Source organism: Perca fluviatilis, chromosome 9, assembly GCF_010015445.1.
Source record: "Perca fluviatilis chromosome 9, GENO_Pfluv_1.0, whole genome shotgun sequence".
NCBI lineage: Eukaryota > Metazoa > Chordata > Actinopteri > Perciformes > Percidae > Perca > Perca fluviatilis.
In genome coordinates this window covers 26,280,353-26,299,574 of record NC_053120.1, presented here as the reverse complement: position 1 = coordinate 26,299,574, position 19,222 = coordinate 26,280,353, and the positions used below count along the sequence as shown (strand labels likewise).

The 19,222-nt window shown below is 43.7% G+C and overlaps 1 protein-coding gene across 1 annotated transcript; it reads right to left on the bottom strand.

The window, feature by feature from the left end:
• Positions 1–4,192: 4,192 nt before the first annotated feature.
• zbtb7a (zinc finger and BTB domain containing 7a) lies at positions 4,193–16,523 on the bottom strand. The gene is made up of 4 exons (XM_039810453.1): positions 16,423–16,523; positions 12,902–13,465; positions 11,258–12,150; positions 4,193–9,179 (listed from the first exon to the last, which is right to left on the bottom strand). Exons 1-4 carry the CDS (start codon positions 16,492–16,494, stop codon positions 8,744–8,746), a joined length of 1,965 nt encoding a protein of 654 aa, XP_039666387.1. The 5' UTR covers positions 16,495–16,523; the 3' UTR covers positions 4,193–8,743.
• Positions 16,524–19,222: the final 2,699 nt, after the last annotated feature.

Below are 19,222 nucleotides of genomic sequence, written 5' to 3'. Positions count from 1 at the left end.
TTAGTAGAGCATTATAAAGTGTGTGTGTGTGTGTGTGTGTAGCCAGGGCCTGAGGACTGCAGCAATGTGTGGGCTGTCGGGGTGGGGTTAATGAGCTGTTCTATGACCTCTGTCACCCCACAGGATTGCCTCAGGGAGACAGACCGAGACAAACAGGAAGACAGGGTGACAACAAGCCCACGGTTGCAGTCTGCCGCTGGACTTCTTGGATGAACACTATAGGTGGCCTAACCTCGATAAATATATCCTCAAACAAAGACCTTAGCCTCGATTAGTAATCATCCTTAGAACCAAACCTAACCTTAACTACGGTACTATTCTTTACGCACGTCAGGCCAAAACACACTGTGTCTGCACTGGATATGGAGGATTTATTTGTAACGTACAAGGCTGTACGTGTGAACATGCTTATGCGTCGTATGAAATGTGGATACTAACTTGATCTATGCTGTCTTGCTCAGTAAAGAGTGAGTGAGTGAGCAAAAGAAGGAATGCAAAAAGAGAGAGAGAGACACACACACACACACACACACACACACAGCAGTGATATGTGGCTGAACTGACCCCATCATCTTCTGCATCCTCAGATGATGAGAAGTGACAATACTGCCACCTTCTGGTTGGTGTAGAGTACCGACGTACATAAGAGAGCAATACAACAGAAACACATCAATATAATGTAATCCCATACAGCAGTCCTGCTGCTATATAAAGGACTACCTGCCTTTGTGAAGCTAACCATGTTAACATATGACAGACCGATGTTAAACTGTAATGTAAAGTGTAGACTGTTATTTTGATCACCCTTCTAACTCTACATAATAAAGTTATTAAATTATTGGACGGGGTAACGTAATATGGTAAAATACTGTGTACTTACCATACATTCCTGATTGCAGATAACAAACCAAAGACTTTTGTTTGTATTATTGTAACACTAATGTACCGTATTATGTTTGATAAGTTAGAATACGAGACAAAATCATCCAGCCAAAGCTTTGCAACCATTGTTTTTAATAGAAAGATTTTATATTCTTTAAACCAGACAACCAGATGCCAGACATTTTTGGATATATTAAAAAAAAAAGAACAGAAAAAAAAAAAATGACACAAAATGGAATTATATGGTTTTAGACTGTGTGGATTTAGTGGTCTCATATACAATACAATTTCTTTTCATCGCCAAAAAGTGCAAATTCTCCAAAAATCACCTATAGTCCCCACCCCCCCACCCCTGCAGCTTTCAACAGATATGGACTAACAGACTGCTAAGCTAAGAAAAAAACTTTGTGAAGAGAAAGGGGTTATTTAAAAAAAAAAAAAAAGTAAACTGAATCACATGGGGAAGAAAACGGCTGCTGCCCTCTGCGGGTTAAAACGCTCAATGGCGTTGCACTTTCTGGCCACGCTCCATTCAATTAGTGATGCCACAGCAGGTGCTCTGCCTTTGAGATACACTTGTTGTGAAACAGATTGGGGTGTGGTCAGATGTGCAACAAGGAAGAAGTGGAGCAACAGTTTTCTGCCTAAGGGTATTGTGTGCATTGCATTTACAATTAATATCAAGGTTTGAGAATTGGGACATATTCTGCCATTTTAATTTTTTATGTACATCAGAAGAAAAAAAAAAACCCTCTGTAAAGGATTATCATAATAATCAGTTACAAATCTATTATAAATAGTAGCCCATTTATCTCTCTCCCAAGTCAAAACATTTCCCGAACTATGGATTTATTAAAAGTTTTTAATGATCAATATTCTTTCCACTTCACTGCGATAATTTTGATTTGACAAAAGATGTTAAGGCCAAAAAAAAAAAAAAGAAAAAATCTGTACTGATTTGCAAAAGTGCATGATGGTCGTTTGGCCATTTCATCTGTCTTTTATAATCATTTAAGCTCTTTATGGATACCAGATCCAGCATTTAACTACAGACAGGGCGTTATTGCAGACAAAAAGATTCTGCAGTAGATACAACACTGCGTGTTTAACATTCAGCACAGCCAGCCTTCTCAGAAAGCTTTCCAACTGTTATACAGGTTTCTTTTTCAAGAAAAGGAGTCTCCCAAAATGAGATCAAATGACCTTTCTCCCAACAAGATCTAAGACAGTAAGCAGAGAGCAGGTAGGGGGAGGCCTGTCCAGTGCCCCCCCACCCTACCTTTGTGTGACTATGCAATAAGCTGCATATAACAGGTATGGTGGTGGTACAACAGAGAAGTGTTTGTTTATGTCCAGATATGGTGGCAGCTCAAACCACCTTCAATCCAGATACCAAATATTCAAGTTTTTTTCATTTTTATTTTCATCAAATTGTTTTTTTGTTTGTTTTTGTTTTAAATAATCATCTCCACTGAGAAAACATCAACAAGATCAACAAATTAATAACAATAGTGATAACCATAAAATAAGAGCACACAAAATTTCAGGATGGCCTTTCGCAAAGTGCTTTTGTTACAATCGCAGAAGCTGGAAAAAAAAAAAAAAAAAAGGCAGTTGGATAGCGGTACACCACGGGGCCTTTTAACTGTCTGTCTACATGTCTGTGTGTCACACTGTGGAGGGATAGTGAGGCTAGGCAGACTGACTGAATCTGCCAACTGCAAAATGTTGACCATTTCCTCCTGCCGTCTGCAACACACATCCTTTACACCTGCCAAAAACTCCAAAGTGGGAGTCACAGTATGAAGTTATGGAATGTATCCGAAATTAGTTTAGGTGACGGAAAACTGAAACAGTCTCTTCCTCTGTACCTCATCCAATCCCCTCTCCCTCCTTTCAATTCCCCGACTAAGGGTGTGTGATCTTTGATCAAAGGCCAGTCGGCAGCAAAGATGTAGACTTGGGAGTCCGGAGAGAGGGAGAGCGTTGGGAGAAGAGAGTAGGAGAACATACACCCCCCCCCCCCTACCCTGAATCTCCAGTGGCTTCTTTCCCTCTAACAAACAATTCACTGGATCAATATTAGATGGAGAAATAGGCTGGTCACAGCCACATTTTTAACGAGGGAACTGTTCCTGCTTTTATCTTTCTGGGAACTATTAGGTTAAATATTGGTATGAACAAGAAAGCCAAATACAGAGAAGTAACTTGGAGGGCGATTAGACATACCATAAACTTAGCAGACACTGAAATCCAATGCATAGCAGTGTATTTTCCACCTGAGTAGTACTTACATAGAGACAAAAGAGATCAGCAACAGTCTCATTGTTGCCATTCCCCAATGTGAAATCTGTGGTGAACTCCTTTGTATTAAAATTATTATATTGTGGCCATGCAATTCCTACCAGCTAAAGAGGACCGACACTGGAACCATTGCTCAGCAAGTAGTCCATCACCTGGGCTTCTAACCTCATCCCTGAAAGAAAAAAAAACAAAAAAAAAACAGCATCCTGCTTTCCCCTACCACCCGTATTTAATCCTCCTCCCTGTATGTCAACCTTTGTATCCCCAGAGACTGAGAGAGACTCCAAGTGCAAACTGTCCCCACTTGGCTGAGAGCAGCCAACAGACACCAGCCTGCCTCTCTGAAGGACCCAGGGCTGTCTGTGGAAGTGCCAGAGCCACGCTGCGCATAGTGCCGTACTGCATATGCTGTGCTCAGCTTGCTGTGCATCAAGAGCCTGATGGAAATTTTTTTTTTTAAAACGCAAAAAAAATAAAATAATCAGGTGTGCAGCAAAATGACAAAGCAAAGCAAATAGTCCCCTGTCTGCCGCCACGAATCTCAATATTAACAGTCATCCTGTCCTGCTTCGCTTGATTATTTACAGTTATAATTGTTATCATAGCTGTTGGTTGTCTTTGTTTTATGGCCTTCTCAGATATTCACAAAAACTCTTTGATAACAGCATAGGCAAAAAAAACAAAAACAAAAAAAAAAAACATATCAAGGTCAATTTGGAAAAACACTTGCAATAAAGTTCTGAGACTGTCTCAGTGTAGCCTGGGTCAGAGCAACCTTGGTCTGGGGCTGAGGCTGGGGATGCACCAGTTGTGGAGCCATAGAGGCTGACAGAGACAAAGCTCTGAAGTAGTGGCCAGTACAGAGACATTATTATAAAATATATTAAAAAATAAATATTTATTCAAGTAAAGCTTAAACAACTAAATGATCAATTTTAGTACCAAGCAATCAGCTTTTAACAATTTGGTTTTTAAATATGGGAAGAAAAGTGCTTATGGTAAAAAAAAAAAAAAAAAATAGACAAAAGTTGTGAGTTTTGTCAGTTCCTGCCACACTGTGGCCCTTGATGTTAGCATTGTCAACCTGGTGGGAGGGAGCCTCAGCCCCACACTGCACAATACAACTGTCTGGAAACATTAAAAAACAAACAAGCTTAGTGCTGCTCAGACAAGGCCACAAAGTCCCAGTCTGCTTCAATTACATTTCAATTCAATCTTTTTTTTTTTTTCGGACAGTAAACTGAAAACATCCAGTTCAGCAATTATCAAAATAACAGTGTTCAACAAAACCCAATATATTTCATTCTCATTATTCATCAGTTGACTGAACATGAGACAAATGTTGATAAGATCCCATCTGTAAAATTGAAAAAAGAACTGGATTTAATCTATCTGGCACCTGCACACGGTACATCTCAGCCATCAGACCAGGACAAACTCAAAAAGGTTTCAAATGATTTCGGTGAGGCTTTGAACTTTCTAAGTGCCTCAATGTTGTATATTTGGAATATTTCTTAATATGAAGAACTGTAATCACACCATTTCTAGTGTCCATCAAAAGTTCTCTTTTCAAGAGCCTTCAGATTTAACAACAAAACTTATTAATCCAACTCGGTAGCTTAAAATGTCCAATGACTTGAATGCAAGCCATTTCTTCTCCTTTGGTATTTGTTGTTGTTGGACGTCTGTATATTTCTTAATATACTGTACATGATTATTTCTACGGATGGGTTGGATGGACTCTTTAAGAGACCATTGATTAACCACACTGCTCTGTGCTCATGGAAACTCGCAGGCCTTTCTGAGGTCGCCTGCCCTTCTCCCATAAGCAGGACAAGGACATTTAACATTAGTGCAAACTTTTGCTCTCTCAGCTAAAGCACCATTTCCAGTGCTATCAGGCTTTATATCCATAACCCCACCCAAGCACCCATTTACCCCACCCTCCTGGCACAGCAACCCAAAACCATGACCCCAACCCACACACACGCACACATACACACACAGCCGTGTAAAATTGTTAGAAAAAAAAATGTAGCACAACAAGTTATTTTAAGAAAACAAGTGTAGACAGACAGAAATAAACCATACATCCTTAAACCTCTGATTCTATTGTCCACAAGGATACAAAGAGCAAGAGAAAGCAAACTCAAGTAAATAGCTGTATGATTTCACACACATTTCTGCATATCTATTCAAGAGGAGGGCATCTGTGTGTGGCTAAATCTGGGAGTCCCAGTCGGGATAAATTATAGACATACTTTCAATATCTCTAGTCTACAGTAGACTAAGATCGAGGGCAAAAGCTTTGGTTAATCTACAAAACAACGTAAGACTTGCGGGGAAATATTAAGGTCCAAAGAAACAGTGTTTAAGATGGCAAACAGGTCTGACATCCTGCCACATCAACACAAAAGTGATTTAAGCGGTCCATACCAAGTACATGAAGTACACTACATGAAAATCACACACCCGGCCTGCATTGGTCAGCCTGTGGGAGTCAAACTGCGAATTAATAAACCCCATCTTCATCATAACGGAGAAGCAAAAAAAGAAACTAAAACTATGAAGACGTAGCCAACCCCTGACAATCACCAACAAGGGTAAACAAAAAGGTATGCAAATCTGCACCAAGAGAGCCGTGAAGTAAACAAGCAACTGTCCAATGAGTTGTTTTACAATATGGTATTTTTGCTTCTGTGGTACAGTGGACCTATTTTCACTGTGGCTCCTCGGAGAACACGTGTAGTTATGAGAGTAGCTGGTGAACAGATGGGGCAGACACAAAGTTTGTTTATCCAAGCTTGTCCTGAGACCCTCCAGCCTGCAACACATGCTTGTGCACATGCACGAAAAGAAAATGCATGCATGCACACACACACACACCCAGCGCCCTTTCTTCTTTGTCTGCCTCCTTCTTCTAGCCGCTTCCTTTACATTAAGACTTAACAGACAACTCTGCTAGATTTCAGCATCAACTAACTTCAAGTGCGATCAGCTACATGGATTGATTTAGTCTTTTAAAAGGTCACAAAACTCAACGGTTGTATCGGAAACCCACCCGGCGTCTCTTTTAGGGATCTTTTAGATTGTTTTTTTTTGGCAGCTTGGTCGTCAAAACCTGAACCAAACCAGTGGAGGAGCTCAACTTCACCACCATGGACAGAAGTTTGTTTGAAAGTACCCGTTTTTCTTGACAAAAGTGCCCTCCTCAGTAACAAAGTGCATTCATAACCTGCCTCTTTCCAATCAAGGTGCAAAAAGGACTGATAGATGAACTATAGCACTACTGCAGAAATTACAGGGTGGCTGTGACACACATGTTCTCTTGACTCAAAAGCTCAATGTGCTATTTTGAAAAAATAACATTGGATTTGGATCACAATAACAAAACTTGGGTATTTTAAGACTAACAAATCCAGATGTATGGAGTCACTTGCAATATTCAAACAGATATGTCAGATCTGGTGCTTTCCCATTCTCTACAGGATACCTGGGCCCAGTGAGCAGAGTGTGTGTGCGTGTGTCTGTGTGTGTGTGAGAGACAGAGAAAGTGCATTGGGGCTGGCAGCTCAGGGTGCATGTTTGAACAGGCTGTGGCTGACTCACACACTGATGATGTGGCCAGAGCGACCCTGGCTGCCACGCACACACATGTACACAAACACACGTACATATAAACACACTCGCAAACTAAACTGCCAGCACCAGGCATCCTACCCACAGTAACACCAGGCTCTAATATAATAATATCCCCTCTAGGCTAGTTCGGGGGCATTAGAGGAATACAGAGGGAGAGAGAGGGAGAGAAAAGGCCTGATTTGATCCCCTCCTGCCTGGAAACGTGGCTGAGCTGGGGGAGATTATTTTTTGGAATGCAACAGACATTGTGAGATCCCCCTCCCCTTCCCTTGTTCCCCTCCCCCATCAACCAGCTGCAGCTGCGCTCCTATTTGGCCTCCCAACTTGGACAGGTATTTATTGCTCTCTTCATCATACAGGTTGCCTCATGGTTGTGTGGTCCCTAGGGCAAAAAAGATTGGAATAAGCATGATACATAAACCTCCACTCACTCCCTCCCCAACACCAGCCCACTTCCTTTAAATATAACCTCTCTCTCTCGCTCTGTTGGATATCTTTAGTAAAGCTGTGCAAACATAGGGAAAAAAAAGGTGCTCATCTATCTCTTCTTCGTACTCTTTGTCATTCTCTCACTCGGGATCCCTGCCATTCCTTTAACCTGCGGTTGGTTAAATGCTACCCGCGCCTTGTCACACAAGGACAGATTCCGAAAAACTGCACAAAGTTAAGCACATTCATTCATTCAACCTTCTCATCCTTTGGGCAGGAACTATACAAATCAAGTTAAGTTAAACCCTAAACTTAAGTTAAGTTTAGGGCAAATGGGTGACTCAATGGGTTTTTTTTTTTCCCCATCAGACATTCATACAGGTTTATTTCGCCCACCCACAAGCTTCACTCTGTGAGAAATATGACATCAAGCCTAAGAGGATTGGTAAGTACACCTCAGCATTAAGAGGGGACTAATGTCAATATCACCACCTGCTGTATATACATGTATACAATTATAAAGTGTCAAGTACCCGAAGCAGTCAACAAAAAGGAACGACAAACAATTAAGACAAAATCTAAAGGGAAAACAGAAATGCTGAAATTGCAGGGTTCTGAGGGATAAGAGGCAAAGTAGTCGAGCCAACAGATACATTGACGGTGGTAGTGCTTTAAAAACACAAACCCTCCACCCCTCGTATTCCCTAGTCCTGCAACTGAAGAGCCCCCATTAAAGTGGATTTGACTCAACATGAATTTGTTTTGCAATAAGACAAACCATAGATTCTTAAAACGCATTTTTATAGAGTAAGTAACACTTCAATCAAACCCTTGTCTGATTCTTTCTGGAACATTTAGAGAGAAAAAACTGTTGCATCAAAATTGTGGTGAGTTTTTCCTTGCATATGCCATTTTGTGGCAATGTTGTTTCTATGGTAACTGTACATTTCAGAACTGCAAAAGAATAGAAAAAGAGTTGTTTTCACTGGGAGGATTTGTCCTCGCTTCACCCGTACAGCAGCCAGAAGGTGCTTGATAGACACCTTGCTTAGAGCTTTGAAGGCTGTGAGGACAAAACCAATAAAAATCTAAATCAACTGCATAGTTTTTTTTTTTTTTTTGTATCTATCATACATTTGCCTACGCACATATGCCAATGTATAAAACCCCTATTATTATAAAGAAAGAAATGGCCCAGAAAGTGGACGTCATGGGTGCATGATTTGAAGCGTTCTTTGCTCTTTAACAGATAAACCGACTCAAGTGCTTGCAAGTCTACTCCATTTCCTAAAGTAAAAGGAGAAAGAAATATAAAGATTAGATTTTTTGTGACACCCTGATTTGGTTTATAGAGGAATAGTTAGTTGTTGTTGTTTTTTAAAGTTTGCCTTTGCGTGTTTTTTTCTCCTCTCTGTTCACTGGCCTGTCTCACAGGCGGTGCAGAGTGACTATGGTGTCCAGCAGTGTCCTTGTCGCCGCTGCAGTCTCAGGGCCCCGCCTCCCCTGCCAAGTCCTGCAGTTGAGGACTGTGTGCACGGGCTCCAGCAGCCCCCTCAACCTCTGCTGCGGAGGATGCCTCCGATCGCCGCCGGCCCCTGATGGTACGAGGCCCAGGGCCTGTGTCGGAGCTTGGGCTCAGCAGACCCAGGGGGGCATCAAGGAGCCCTGGCTCTCGCACCCGAGGCTTTCGGCCTCGACGAGAGGGGATGCCGTTGCAGCCGTCCTTCTTGAGGTGGCGGTGCAGGTGATCCGAGCGCACGAAAGTCTTAAAGCAGCTTGAGCACTGATAGGGGCGCAGGCCGGTGTGTACGCGCATGTGGTTCTTCAGGTCGTAGTTGTGAGCAAAGGCGGCTCCACATTGCGTACACAGGTAAGGCTTCTCTCCTGTATGCTTCCGCATATGAACCTTGAGCTTGTCCTGCCTGGAAGAAAGACAAAGTAAACATCAGATCACATCAGAATACACAGACAAAGAATTCAAAAGCACTAGAGGACCAGCTATCTGAATACACTCAGTACACACAGCCAGCTTCAGGTTCTCTTTTCAGCCTCAGTTACTAATCAGGGTATATCACGTACAAATATATAATTAACTCAAAATATATTATTAGTTCTCATTTGTGGTCAGCTTAATATGCTTCCGATGGTTTTATTTCCTATTAAACAGCCATCCTTTGGATCTCTTCCAGTGGGATTATTCTGTGAGGGCAGCCAGGCCAACTGAGGAGAAGCCATAAACTTTACATCTTTATCTGTGTAATTGCACACAAGAGCACAACTGTGGACTGACGCGGAAGCTCAATGTTCACTCTGTCAGTTGGCATTTTTACGATTTCTGTTAACTTTTCTTTGAGGAAGAAACCATAACAATTGACACATTCCAGAAAAGCATGTGCTTTGTGAACAGAAATTAAGGACTTCAATGTTCTCTGCAGCTGAACAATTCCAAAATCATTTTGAAAACTTGACATTTATATTTGAGTAGTACTGAAATATAGATGAGTCTGTAAATGGGCATCAATTTTGCCGCCTAGTTCTATCCCCACAAGCAATTGATTGCATTTTGTACAAGAGCAGTTGTCACACCAGACCAAAACTATGGCTAGACCTCTCTAAACCTAAAGTCATCTCATAACACCCTGGAACATTTATCATGTTGCAATGGTCCACCCCCGCCACCTACTAAACTTTATCAGGATGCCTTGGCCTTCATCTGACTCTTGTCCCTCCCTCCCCCCTTTAGCCCTTACTATGTCTCTAGCTCCCAAGCTCTTTAATCGCCTAACCCTTCTCCACTAAGGGCAGAGGGCTCCTAAACAAACAAGCGTAGTTAAGACAACTCAATTTGAACACACACATGCACGCACACACACGCCATGTAAGTGGATTAACTGTCATACAAGCAAATAAATAAACCCACAGCACCACTTACAGGTCTGTACCTGCGCCCCAAAATATAAAAATGAACAAAAGAAACATGTAAGAGAAACGCACACATGCACGCACGCACACACACACATACACACAGGCCGAAGCCTTGAAAAAAAGTGGCACACTGACAGAGGTGAATTATTTAAAGGACAGGAGTGATTTATTACCGTGCGAGGCACACTCTTAACCCTGATCAAACAGGATTAAGATTACAATACCCCCTTCCCACTGCCGGTCGAATTTAGCTAGAAGGCAAATTCTGATTGGTCTTCCCTACCTGCCATGCCAGCAGAGGTTCTGGGTATTTCTAGCCATCTATTTCCAGCACAAGTCCACTGATTAATTAATTAAAAGGAATGATTTCAAGGAAAATGCAGGACTCCTAAATACAGGGAAACCATGTGCACTCAAGTCCCCTGCTGTAGACTAGCCACATTTATCGGCTCGGCACATGGCAGATTTCATTAGAGAGGTAAAGGAGGAAGAGAGAGAGAGAGAGAGAGAGAGAGAGAGAGAGAGAGAGAGAGAGAGAGAGGTGGTGTAACTACTCTGCCGTGGGCAATAATCAACATAACCAGAGATCAAAAGTTCAAATTACTGCATTGGAGCACATAGAGCACCATCCAGGGCCTGTAATCCCCCCTCTGTATCAGAACACAGCACTTTATAGCAGCCCTCCACTAGATAACACTACCATGGCACAGCCTTTTATAGGATCCCTATGTTAAAATTCCAGGACTTTGCTATGAAGGCCGTCACAATAAAACAGACATTTATAACCATTTGACCCCCTCTCTCAGGGCTGGAATATTCCACATGCCATTTTGATTAACATTTGGTTACAATGTGACATTGAAAAGACCTGGTTAGGGATACTCAGTCCATGATCAAGGTAAACATTCATTAGATTCACAAACTGCTGTGCCTCCCTAATGCAAAGCTAAGTTGGTTAGTGCTAATACCCCTGGCTTCGTGGTGTTTCCCACTGGCGGACAATTTGTCAACGGTGCCAAGTCCAAGACTATTAGTACATGTGACATGGGGTAGTCACTTCATTAATTGGGCTTACCTGGTAAAGCGCACTTTGCAGATGGCGCATTCATAAGGTTTCTCTCCCGTGTGCGTTCGGATGTGGCGGGGTAGCTTGCCTGCTCCTTGAATGACCTTGGAACATATGGGGCATTTCTGGAAGGCCTTGGAGCGCATCTTCCTCTCGCCTCCACCTCCTCCGACCCCGCTGCCTCTCTCTCCCCCCCCCCTCTCTCTTCCTCCTTCTCCTACTCTGTCTTGGCCCGTTCTGCCCCGTGATAACCAGAGCGGCGGCACTCCCTGCGTCATGGCGGCAGAGGCTGGGTCCTCATGCTGCGTGCTGTTAAAATAATTCAAGTAAAATTCCATGTCGGGGTCATCCCCGTCGCCCTGTTCCTCCCCGGTTGTTTCACGCTCCTTCTGCCTCTCGATGGAGTCCATCATTTGCTGCAGGAGGGCACTGGCAGAACCCCTCTCCCTCGCCTCTCTACTTCCATCCTCCACCTCTGTCTGCTGCCCCCGCCTAGACTCAGGGGGGAGGTAGAAGTGCCCATTTTGGGATGGAGGGTAGTAAGACGACCCCAGACTTGCTCCGTTCCCCTGCATCGCCTCCCCGTCCTCATCTTCCTCTTCATCCTCTTCCTCTTCCTCTGGCTCCAGTGTGGGGGCCTGAGCCAAGGCGAGGGCCAGGGGGGAGTAGTACTCACCAGGGCCAGCAGGAGTCCCGTTGCTGGGCCCCCCCCCATTCCCGTGGTTAAAGTGCAGGTGTGTGGGCAGGTCCCTGAGCTCTGGCGTGCTGCAGCTGCTGCTCCAGTGCGCCCCTCTCTGGAAGTACTCCAGGTATTCCTTGGCCCGCACTCGGTTCCCCTGCTCCCTGCCTCCTCTGCCCTTCCCCTCCTCATCTTCATCTTCATCTCTTTGCTCACTGCCCGTCTAGTGAAACATGACGGGGAACAAAGAGAGTTAGTGCAGGAAATATTTAGTGTCCGTGAAAGTTTGCACAAAAAAAAGAAAGGGGAAGATATAGAGAAAGACAGGAGTACAGCAGTAATGTCAAAATAAAGAAATATATTAAAAAAAGGAATCACTTTCTATAAAGCACATCTGTTAAGGTGAAGCCTGACGAGAAAGACCTACATCTGTAAGGCCTATCAGCATAGGCAGATCACTATCCTGGATGCACACCCAGGGGTTCATTATACCCATGAGCACATGCATGTGCATATCACAGCTACACTTGATCATGCTGAAGTGTAGCTGCGATATGCTGCGTCTGTAGTTGGCGAAATAGCATTCTGTCCTTCCACACACGCTATTGGCTCAGAATGAGTGCTGAACCCAAAGGCTGTGGGTGTGTGTGGTGAGAGGGACTGATAAAGGCCATGATGTAAGCTTGACTATGCTGACTATTTAATGAAGGGGGTGGTATGATGACCACCAGACACCTAATTCCCCAAGTGGCTGAAGCAGAAGAACTACATTTTTAATGAGTTATTCCAGTTCCAAAACACACCTACTCCCCCATGAACTGCATGGTCTGTGCTTTGCTATACATTCATTTACAACACTTACAATGGGTTGCTTATGGTGTCATTAACTCATTAAGGCAGAGCAGATCAAATCTCAACTCAAAGCTTAAATTTGGCTTTAACACGTCATTTGTAGTTCTATAATGGTCTTGTACCGGCAGGGAGAGCACTTTGGTGTCCAGCAGGTGTGTACAGACGTCCTGGACAGGTGGGATTTCCAGGAGGCGTGCAGCAGCAAGGATATCAGCCACACTGCTGTGACTGACTGTCAATGTAGCTGTGTAGGCAAAGTCCAGCAACGATCCCAGAGCATCTGCCGACACAAAGTCGATGTTGTAGATGTTCTGTTGGTCAGCGGCGGCCCCTGAAGTGAAGAGCTTGTGGAAGTAGGAGCTGCATGACGCCAGGACGGAGCGGTGAGCTGGGAACTCCCGGTCCTGCGTAACCAGGAGCACATCGCACAGCAGGCCGCTGAGCCGCTGCTTGTTCAGGCTGCCCAGGATGTCTGCGCTGTGCTCAGGGAAAGGGATCCCCACTGGGCCTTCCTCTGCCTCTCCTGCCCCTCCTCTCCCTCCTCCACCACCGCTGCTTGCTGTCCCCCTGAGCCGCCTGCCACCCCTCCCACCGGCTCCTGACGACATCTTCCACCAGCCTGCCGCCGAGCCGCCTAGCACAGCCCCCACCCGTGTATCCGTCCTGCCGTCTGTCCGTCTGCCTGTCTGAGGGGAGAAGAGTTGGATAGAGGGATGGGATGGAGGGGAGAGACAAACAGGAAATAATAGATCAGCTCATGACATTCTTTATGTAGAAAGAGAGAGGTATATTGATTCATTGATTCACCACAGTCAGAAATATATACTGGAATGCTTAAGAGCACAATCCAGTACATACAAAAAGGTTAATGGAGGACACAGTTGGAATTTCAAATCTTAGTACGAGTGTAAGGTTTACTTCAATTGTGACGATTCTAAAGACAAAGAACACTGAACCCACATGAGTCCAAACTTAAGATTATATTGTCAAGTCTGGGAGGCAGAACAGTGTATGGAAATACAGTCTCTTCAACTAAAGTACATAGCCCACTTATCCATCCTGGTCTTAAGATCCTGCAGTTCTCATGATACTACCTCCTCATATCCTTATTAAGTCATATTCTATAGTTCTAAACGAGGGGCCCCTCTGATAACATATACAAAGAGGGCCTTATGGAGGTACGAACGGAGAAGTCCTAATTTAAGAACCATGAAGATACCAAGTTAGTTAGTAGGATGCATTGTCATGCAGTTATATCTATCACAAGAGATTAGTGCACAGTCCACAACATACGCGGGTAAAATGCACAGATAGAGACAGGCGTTTCTTAGCAACAGCTACACAGTTGGGTCATAATAATTCAACTGTGCAATACTGCTTTTATACTGTACATTTAAACTAAGACTATTTTGACACCATTAATTATTGTTTACACTGTTATATATCGTTAGTATACACACATTTATTTCCATTTTTTCTCTATATTGTTATATAATGTATGATGCACACATTTTTACATACTTATTTCTATTTTTTTAATAATTTCTCTATGTTTATATATACATATATTTCTATTCTAGAATGGGAGCAACTGTAACATAACCCAATTTCCCCCTGGGGATCAATAAAGTTTCTGATTAATATCAGATTGCGTGCCAATTAAGTATTATCAGCCATAAAACAGGTTTGGTAATCAGCATTTTGATGGATGAGCTTTCTAAGCAAGATGTCACAGCTCAGAAAAAAATAAAAGACTGCAAAATGATTTAATGTCAAAAATCTGTCTTAAAAATCATGGAAACCTCTGGCAAACAAACCGCAACGACAATGCGACTCTGCTATAACAATTTAATACTGCTGTATGTAACTGTATGCAGTATAAAAGGTGGTTGGTGAATACTAATATTTGGCCTGCAACCTAAAATGACCCCATTTTAAAATCGGTGATGTATTGATATTATTTTTCTCTATCCTATACTGTATGCTCATGACATTCACTCAAGTAAACTGTGTACTGACTTTGTCAGTCTCTAAATCAAATCTAAAAAGATTCACTCTACACGTCATCTTTATTCATTAAGTATCTTGGCAATGCCAACGTTTCTCTACTGATTTTTCTCATCAACATATTGACAGTTTCATTAAAATATGTGTTTTAATACCCAAGCCATCATATCAAAATCCTTCACCATGATGTGATTGTTATACCCAAAGAGGAGGAAAATCATTTTGAGCTCTGACCTGAAACTGAACTTCACAGTGAAGGCTTTACATTTGCCACATATGTTGAACGCTGTAAATAATCTTTTTTGTGAGGAGTAGCTCAAATGATATAGGAGCAAAAACAGCCAACTCAAACACTGCACTCCTTTTCACTGGACTCCAGAGCCGTTAGGGGGTGTGTCCCAAGTAACTGGAGAGAAGCCACACAGTAACACTGCAACTGATTTTAAAGCAAATCTACTGGCACAACAGGTGTATTTACTACAATAGCACAAGTGTGACAATTTTCAATCCATGAGTTTCTGTTGAATAAATGGTAGCTCACAACAATTTTGAATGCATTTGGCTAGGCATTTTGCCTGTTTAAACATCATAAGTAGTTGAATGACTAAGGCTACATCCACACTACTATGTATTCGTAATAAAACGCATATCCTTTGCTACATTTATGCCTCGCATCCACACTACAGCGGCGTTTCAGAGCCCCTACAAATGGAGAGGTTTGGAATGCTGCTGACCCCATTTCAGTTTGCGTTCTAGTCTAAGCCGGCAGAAACGGAAACCTTTGGAAACAATGACGCAGACACCCACGTTCACTCCCTGACTGGGTCTCATCAGTCCCAACGTGTCCTTCCCTGATTGGTCATGCCCTTATCATGTGACCCTTTTCTGCAAGACAAGAAAACATCAGCCTTGACTTGAATGACTGAATTCAACATGGATAACGAATTACAGCCGTTTCTGGCCTTGCCGTTGATGCTAGCAGCTGTTGTTGCAGTTAAAATTCGGCATTTTATAATGCTACTACTGCCTCGTGTGCAAGAGGCAAGCCATTATTCATTTTGCGACAATTCCCGTGTCCAGCGGCTTATCAGCCTTAACGGCACGCACATGCCAATTGTACGTGAACGGTCTGCGATATGCGCTTTCAGGTGTGTTAGTATGGACAGAGATCTGAAATGGTGCTGTAATGCTTGTGAGGACGAGATGGTTATCGTTTTAAAATGAAAACGTGAATATGAACTGTATATGTGCGCAGGTGGCCGTTTACTTGTATATACACGCCTACATTTACGTGTGCGTGTGTGTGTGTGTGTGCACTCGTGCAAGAAACCAAGAGGTCGTAGAGGACAGATAGGCAGAGGGCAGTGGGGATCAGAGAGCATGCTGGGATCTGGACTGTGCAGCTTGTTCACTGTCAGTAGAGAGCTGGGGAGGTGGAGGAAAAGGGGCAGGGGGGAGGGAGGGAGGGGGGCTGCCAGAGCAGACCCTGTGGAAAAACTCCACAGGAGGAGGAAGAGGACACGCAACAAGCTGCGAGGGAACAGTATTAAAAAGGGAGGTTGTCAATCCGGTCTGAGCTGGTTACCCCACCCTGTACTGTGTGCCAAGTTTCAGGAAAGACTGTCCCCTCGCTCACGTGTGGGGGGGAGATTAAAATGATCGACTGAAGCCTGCGCAGTGGGAGGGGGGTTTCAGCAGAACAAGCCATCCTCGATTTCTCTATGAACACACACACACACACACACACACACACACACACACACACACACACACACACACACACACACACACACACACACACACACACACACACACACACACACACACACACACACACACGTACAGTAACATCATGGAGACATCAATAACGCACAAAACACACATAAAACACACATATAGGACATAGGACATCCAGCACATCCAACCCCCCACCCCTTCTCCATCTGCCAGGGAGACCCAGCAGGGGGTGAGGCATTGAGTGTGTTGGTCTCTACACGAGTGAGGCATTGACATGAAATTCTTCAGATCAGCCCTCCTGGTATGTTTGAATGCTACACGCCACTATCAAACCTGCCTAACCTGGCTGCCTCTCCTCTTTCCTACCGGTTATGTTCTCCCCTGTAAAAAGCAACGCCTATCTGTCCCCACACCTTGTGATCTGACGTTTCAGCTCTGCCCACAGGTGAGAGTATAAAAAAAATAAATAAATAAATAAAAAAAAGACCTCTCTAGGGAGGCAGGCAGACATTTGTTCAAACTTATCATGATCCTCTAAATGGGTCAATGATTGCTTTCGTTACGAAAAGGATAAGTCATATTAAAGGGTACTACTTTGTTTGATTAATGGTAAACTGTTTAACAGCTCCACCGTTTCTTGCTCCATACTGTACATCTCCCTTAACTCATTAAGTGTTGATAGGCAATTGACCACAAAGCCTCTGCAAACACTGCCACTGCGTTTCACAAAGCTCAGATGAAAGCGGACTGTCAGACATGGCATGAGCAAATTTTATTATCCAAGCCCTCATCTGAATATGCTGACGGGAGGGAGGCGAGGGCAAAGAGAGATGGCACAGAAGGGAGAGAGGAAGAGAGAGCAGAGTGAGATGGAAGAAAGATCAAGACAAAGGGCAACCGCATGCCTACCGGTCACGCCCTTCACAGGTGGAAATAGATCTCTGTCAGCCCATCCAGACCCGAGTCAACCTGCTTTTCTCTAACACAGATCCACAGCACCTGCACTAGTCCAGGCTTTGCTGCAAGCTTGCGTATCGCGTTATCCTGTGCATATAGCTGACCCCGGGTCACGGCTTTGTGGGGTAAAGACGCTGAGCTGAGGGGAGATAAAACACACACATACACACACAAATGCAATTAAGTGCCAGCGAAGCATGGAGGGAATACTCGGCATGCAGGAGCCACCTGTCCCAGAATAACCCCGCAAAGTGCACTGAGAAAGAGGAAACAGCGCAACAAACCTGATCCCGACACCTCCTCATAGCTCGAAACATTCCTTATCACTAATTCATGCCTGTGGGTGACAAGGCCCGCAACCCAGCACAGAGCAACGCGGCAGCTATCCGTGTCCCGGGTGTTCAACTTCCAGGGTTAGGGCCTTCTCTCAATGCCCAGTCCGAGAGCACATAGGCCTGCTTTGCAAGTCAAACAACTATTTCAACACAGGACTGACCCATCCCATCCACCCTCATCACCTCCATCTCACCCGTAACGTGCCTCTAGCCCTTCCTATTTACTGACACACACACACACAGCAAGGACATATCAAAATTACACCTCAGGAACGAAACAACCCACAACTGACTCCTGTAAAGCAGTTTCCGTTTTGCTGTTACTTCAGATGACTATGCGCTGTGTTCTAACTATCCATGCCAAGGCAGTCACACCCAGCTTGCTTGTCATTCACTGACAAACACGTTGACATCAGGCTGTGGTTGCAGTTAGTAAAAGTGTTGTTACCATGCCTGATATGTATCATCTAAGGACTGCAGAAATTACACTTTCAAAGTATCTCTGTCTTTGGCTGACACATACCAGTCATTCCTAAATACAAAAGGAACAAACTGTTAACCCTCTGCAACCTCAGATGTTTCTTAGATAGACAAAGAAAGAAATACCTTACCCGGCACTTTAAAAAAAATGTTTTAAGGTTTTATTGTACACTCCTATAGTAAAGAAAATTATGATCACACTATCAAAAACTGAAGTTAATATTTCCGTTTTTAACCATTTTAATATTTGCATTTCAATTTTTGAGAACCTTTTGGTTTGACTCTATTGAATGTTAAAGCAAATACTAGGGGTGTCACGATTTTTATTTATAAACCGAAATTGATCGAAATGGTTTCAACTATCGAAATCAAAGGCTGGATCGGCGATTCCCCCAGCTCCACCCCCACCTACTTGCGCACACCTGAAGGAAAAAAAGAACAAAGTAGCTTACCGGCTGGTAGCATGCAGCTAAAGACACAGGGTAACGTTAGCTTACCGGTAGCCTGCAGCTGCTCTTTTCCAGGCACCACAGCCACTGCCAGAGTCGGAGATAACGGAGAAACCGAACAGGAAAATCCTCCTGCTTCCCTGGATTCTAACACAGCGATGTCCGCGCTCCACACACAGCATCGCTGAGGTATGCGTGTTACAACATGCAGCACATGTAGGCTACCTAACTCTGAACGATACAGAGAGGATTATCAACGGCCGCTGGTGCCGATGACGCTACGTTCGTTACTGTAAGTAAAATAAAACCTTTGTGTGTAAAAAGCCAATACTTATCAATACCTACAGGTATAAACATGTAGGAAGCAATATTTCAATCTGCTCTGTCTGCATGCAGTCCACTCTCATCCACTGCGCTGTTTTACAAACACAGCATGCGACTCTGCAAATAGCGAATATTTTACACACAAGCTAAAATG

Excerpts from the sequence above, each read along its gene's own strand:
- zbtb7a (XM_039810453.1), bottom strand. The coding sequence starts at position 16,494 with ATGGCTTGTTCTGCTGAAACCCCCCTCCCACTGCGCAGGCTTCAGTCG. Across the intron at positions 13,466-16,422 it reads TTTTAATCTCCCCCCCACAC|ACAGGCAGACGGACAGACGG; the intron begins GTGAGCGAGGGG and ends TTCTCCCCTCAG. Across the intron at positions 9,180-11,257 it reads TGCAAAGTGCGCTTTACCAG|GCAGGACAAGCTCAAGGTTC; the intron begins GTAAGCCCAATT and ends TCTTTCTTCCAG.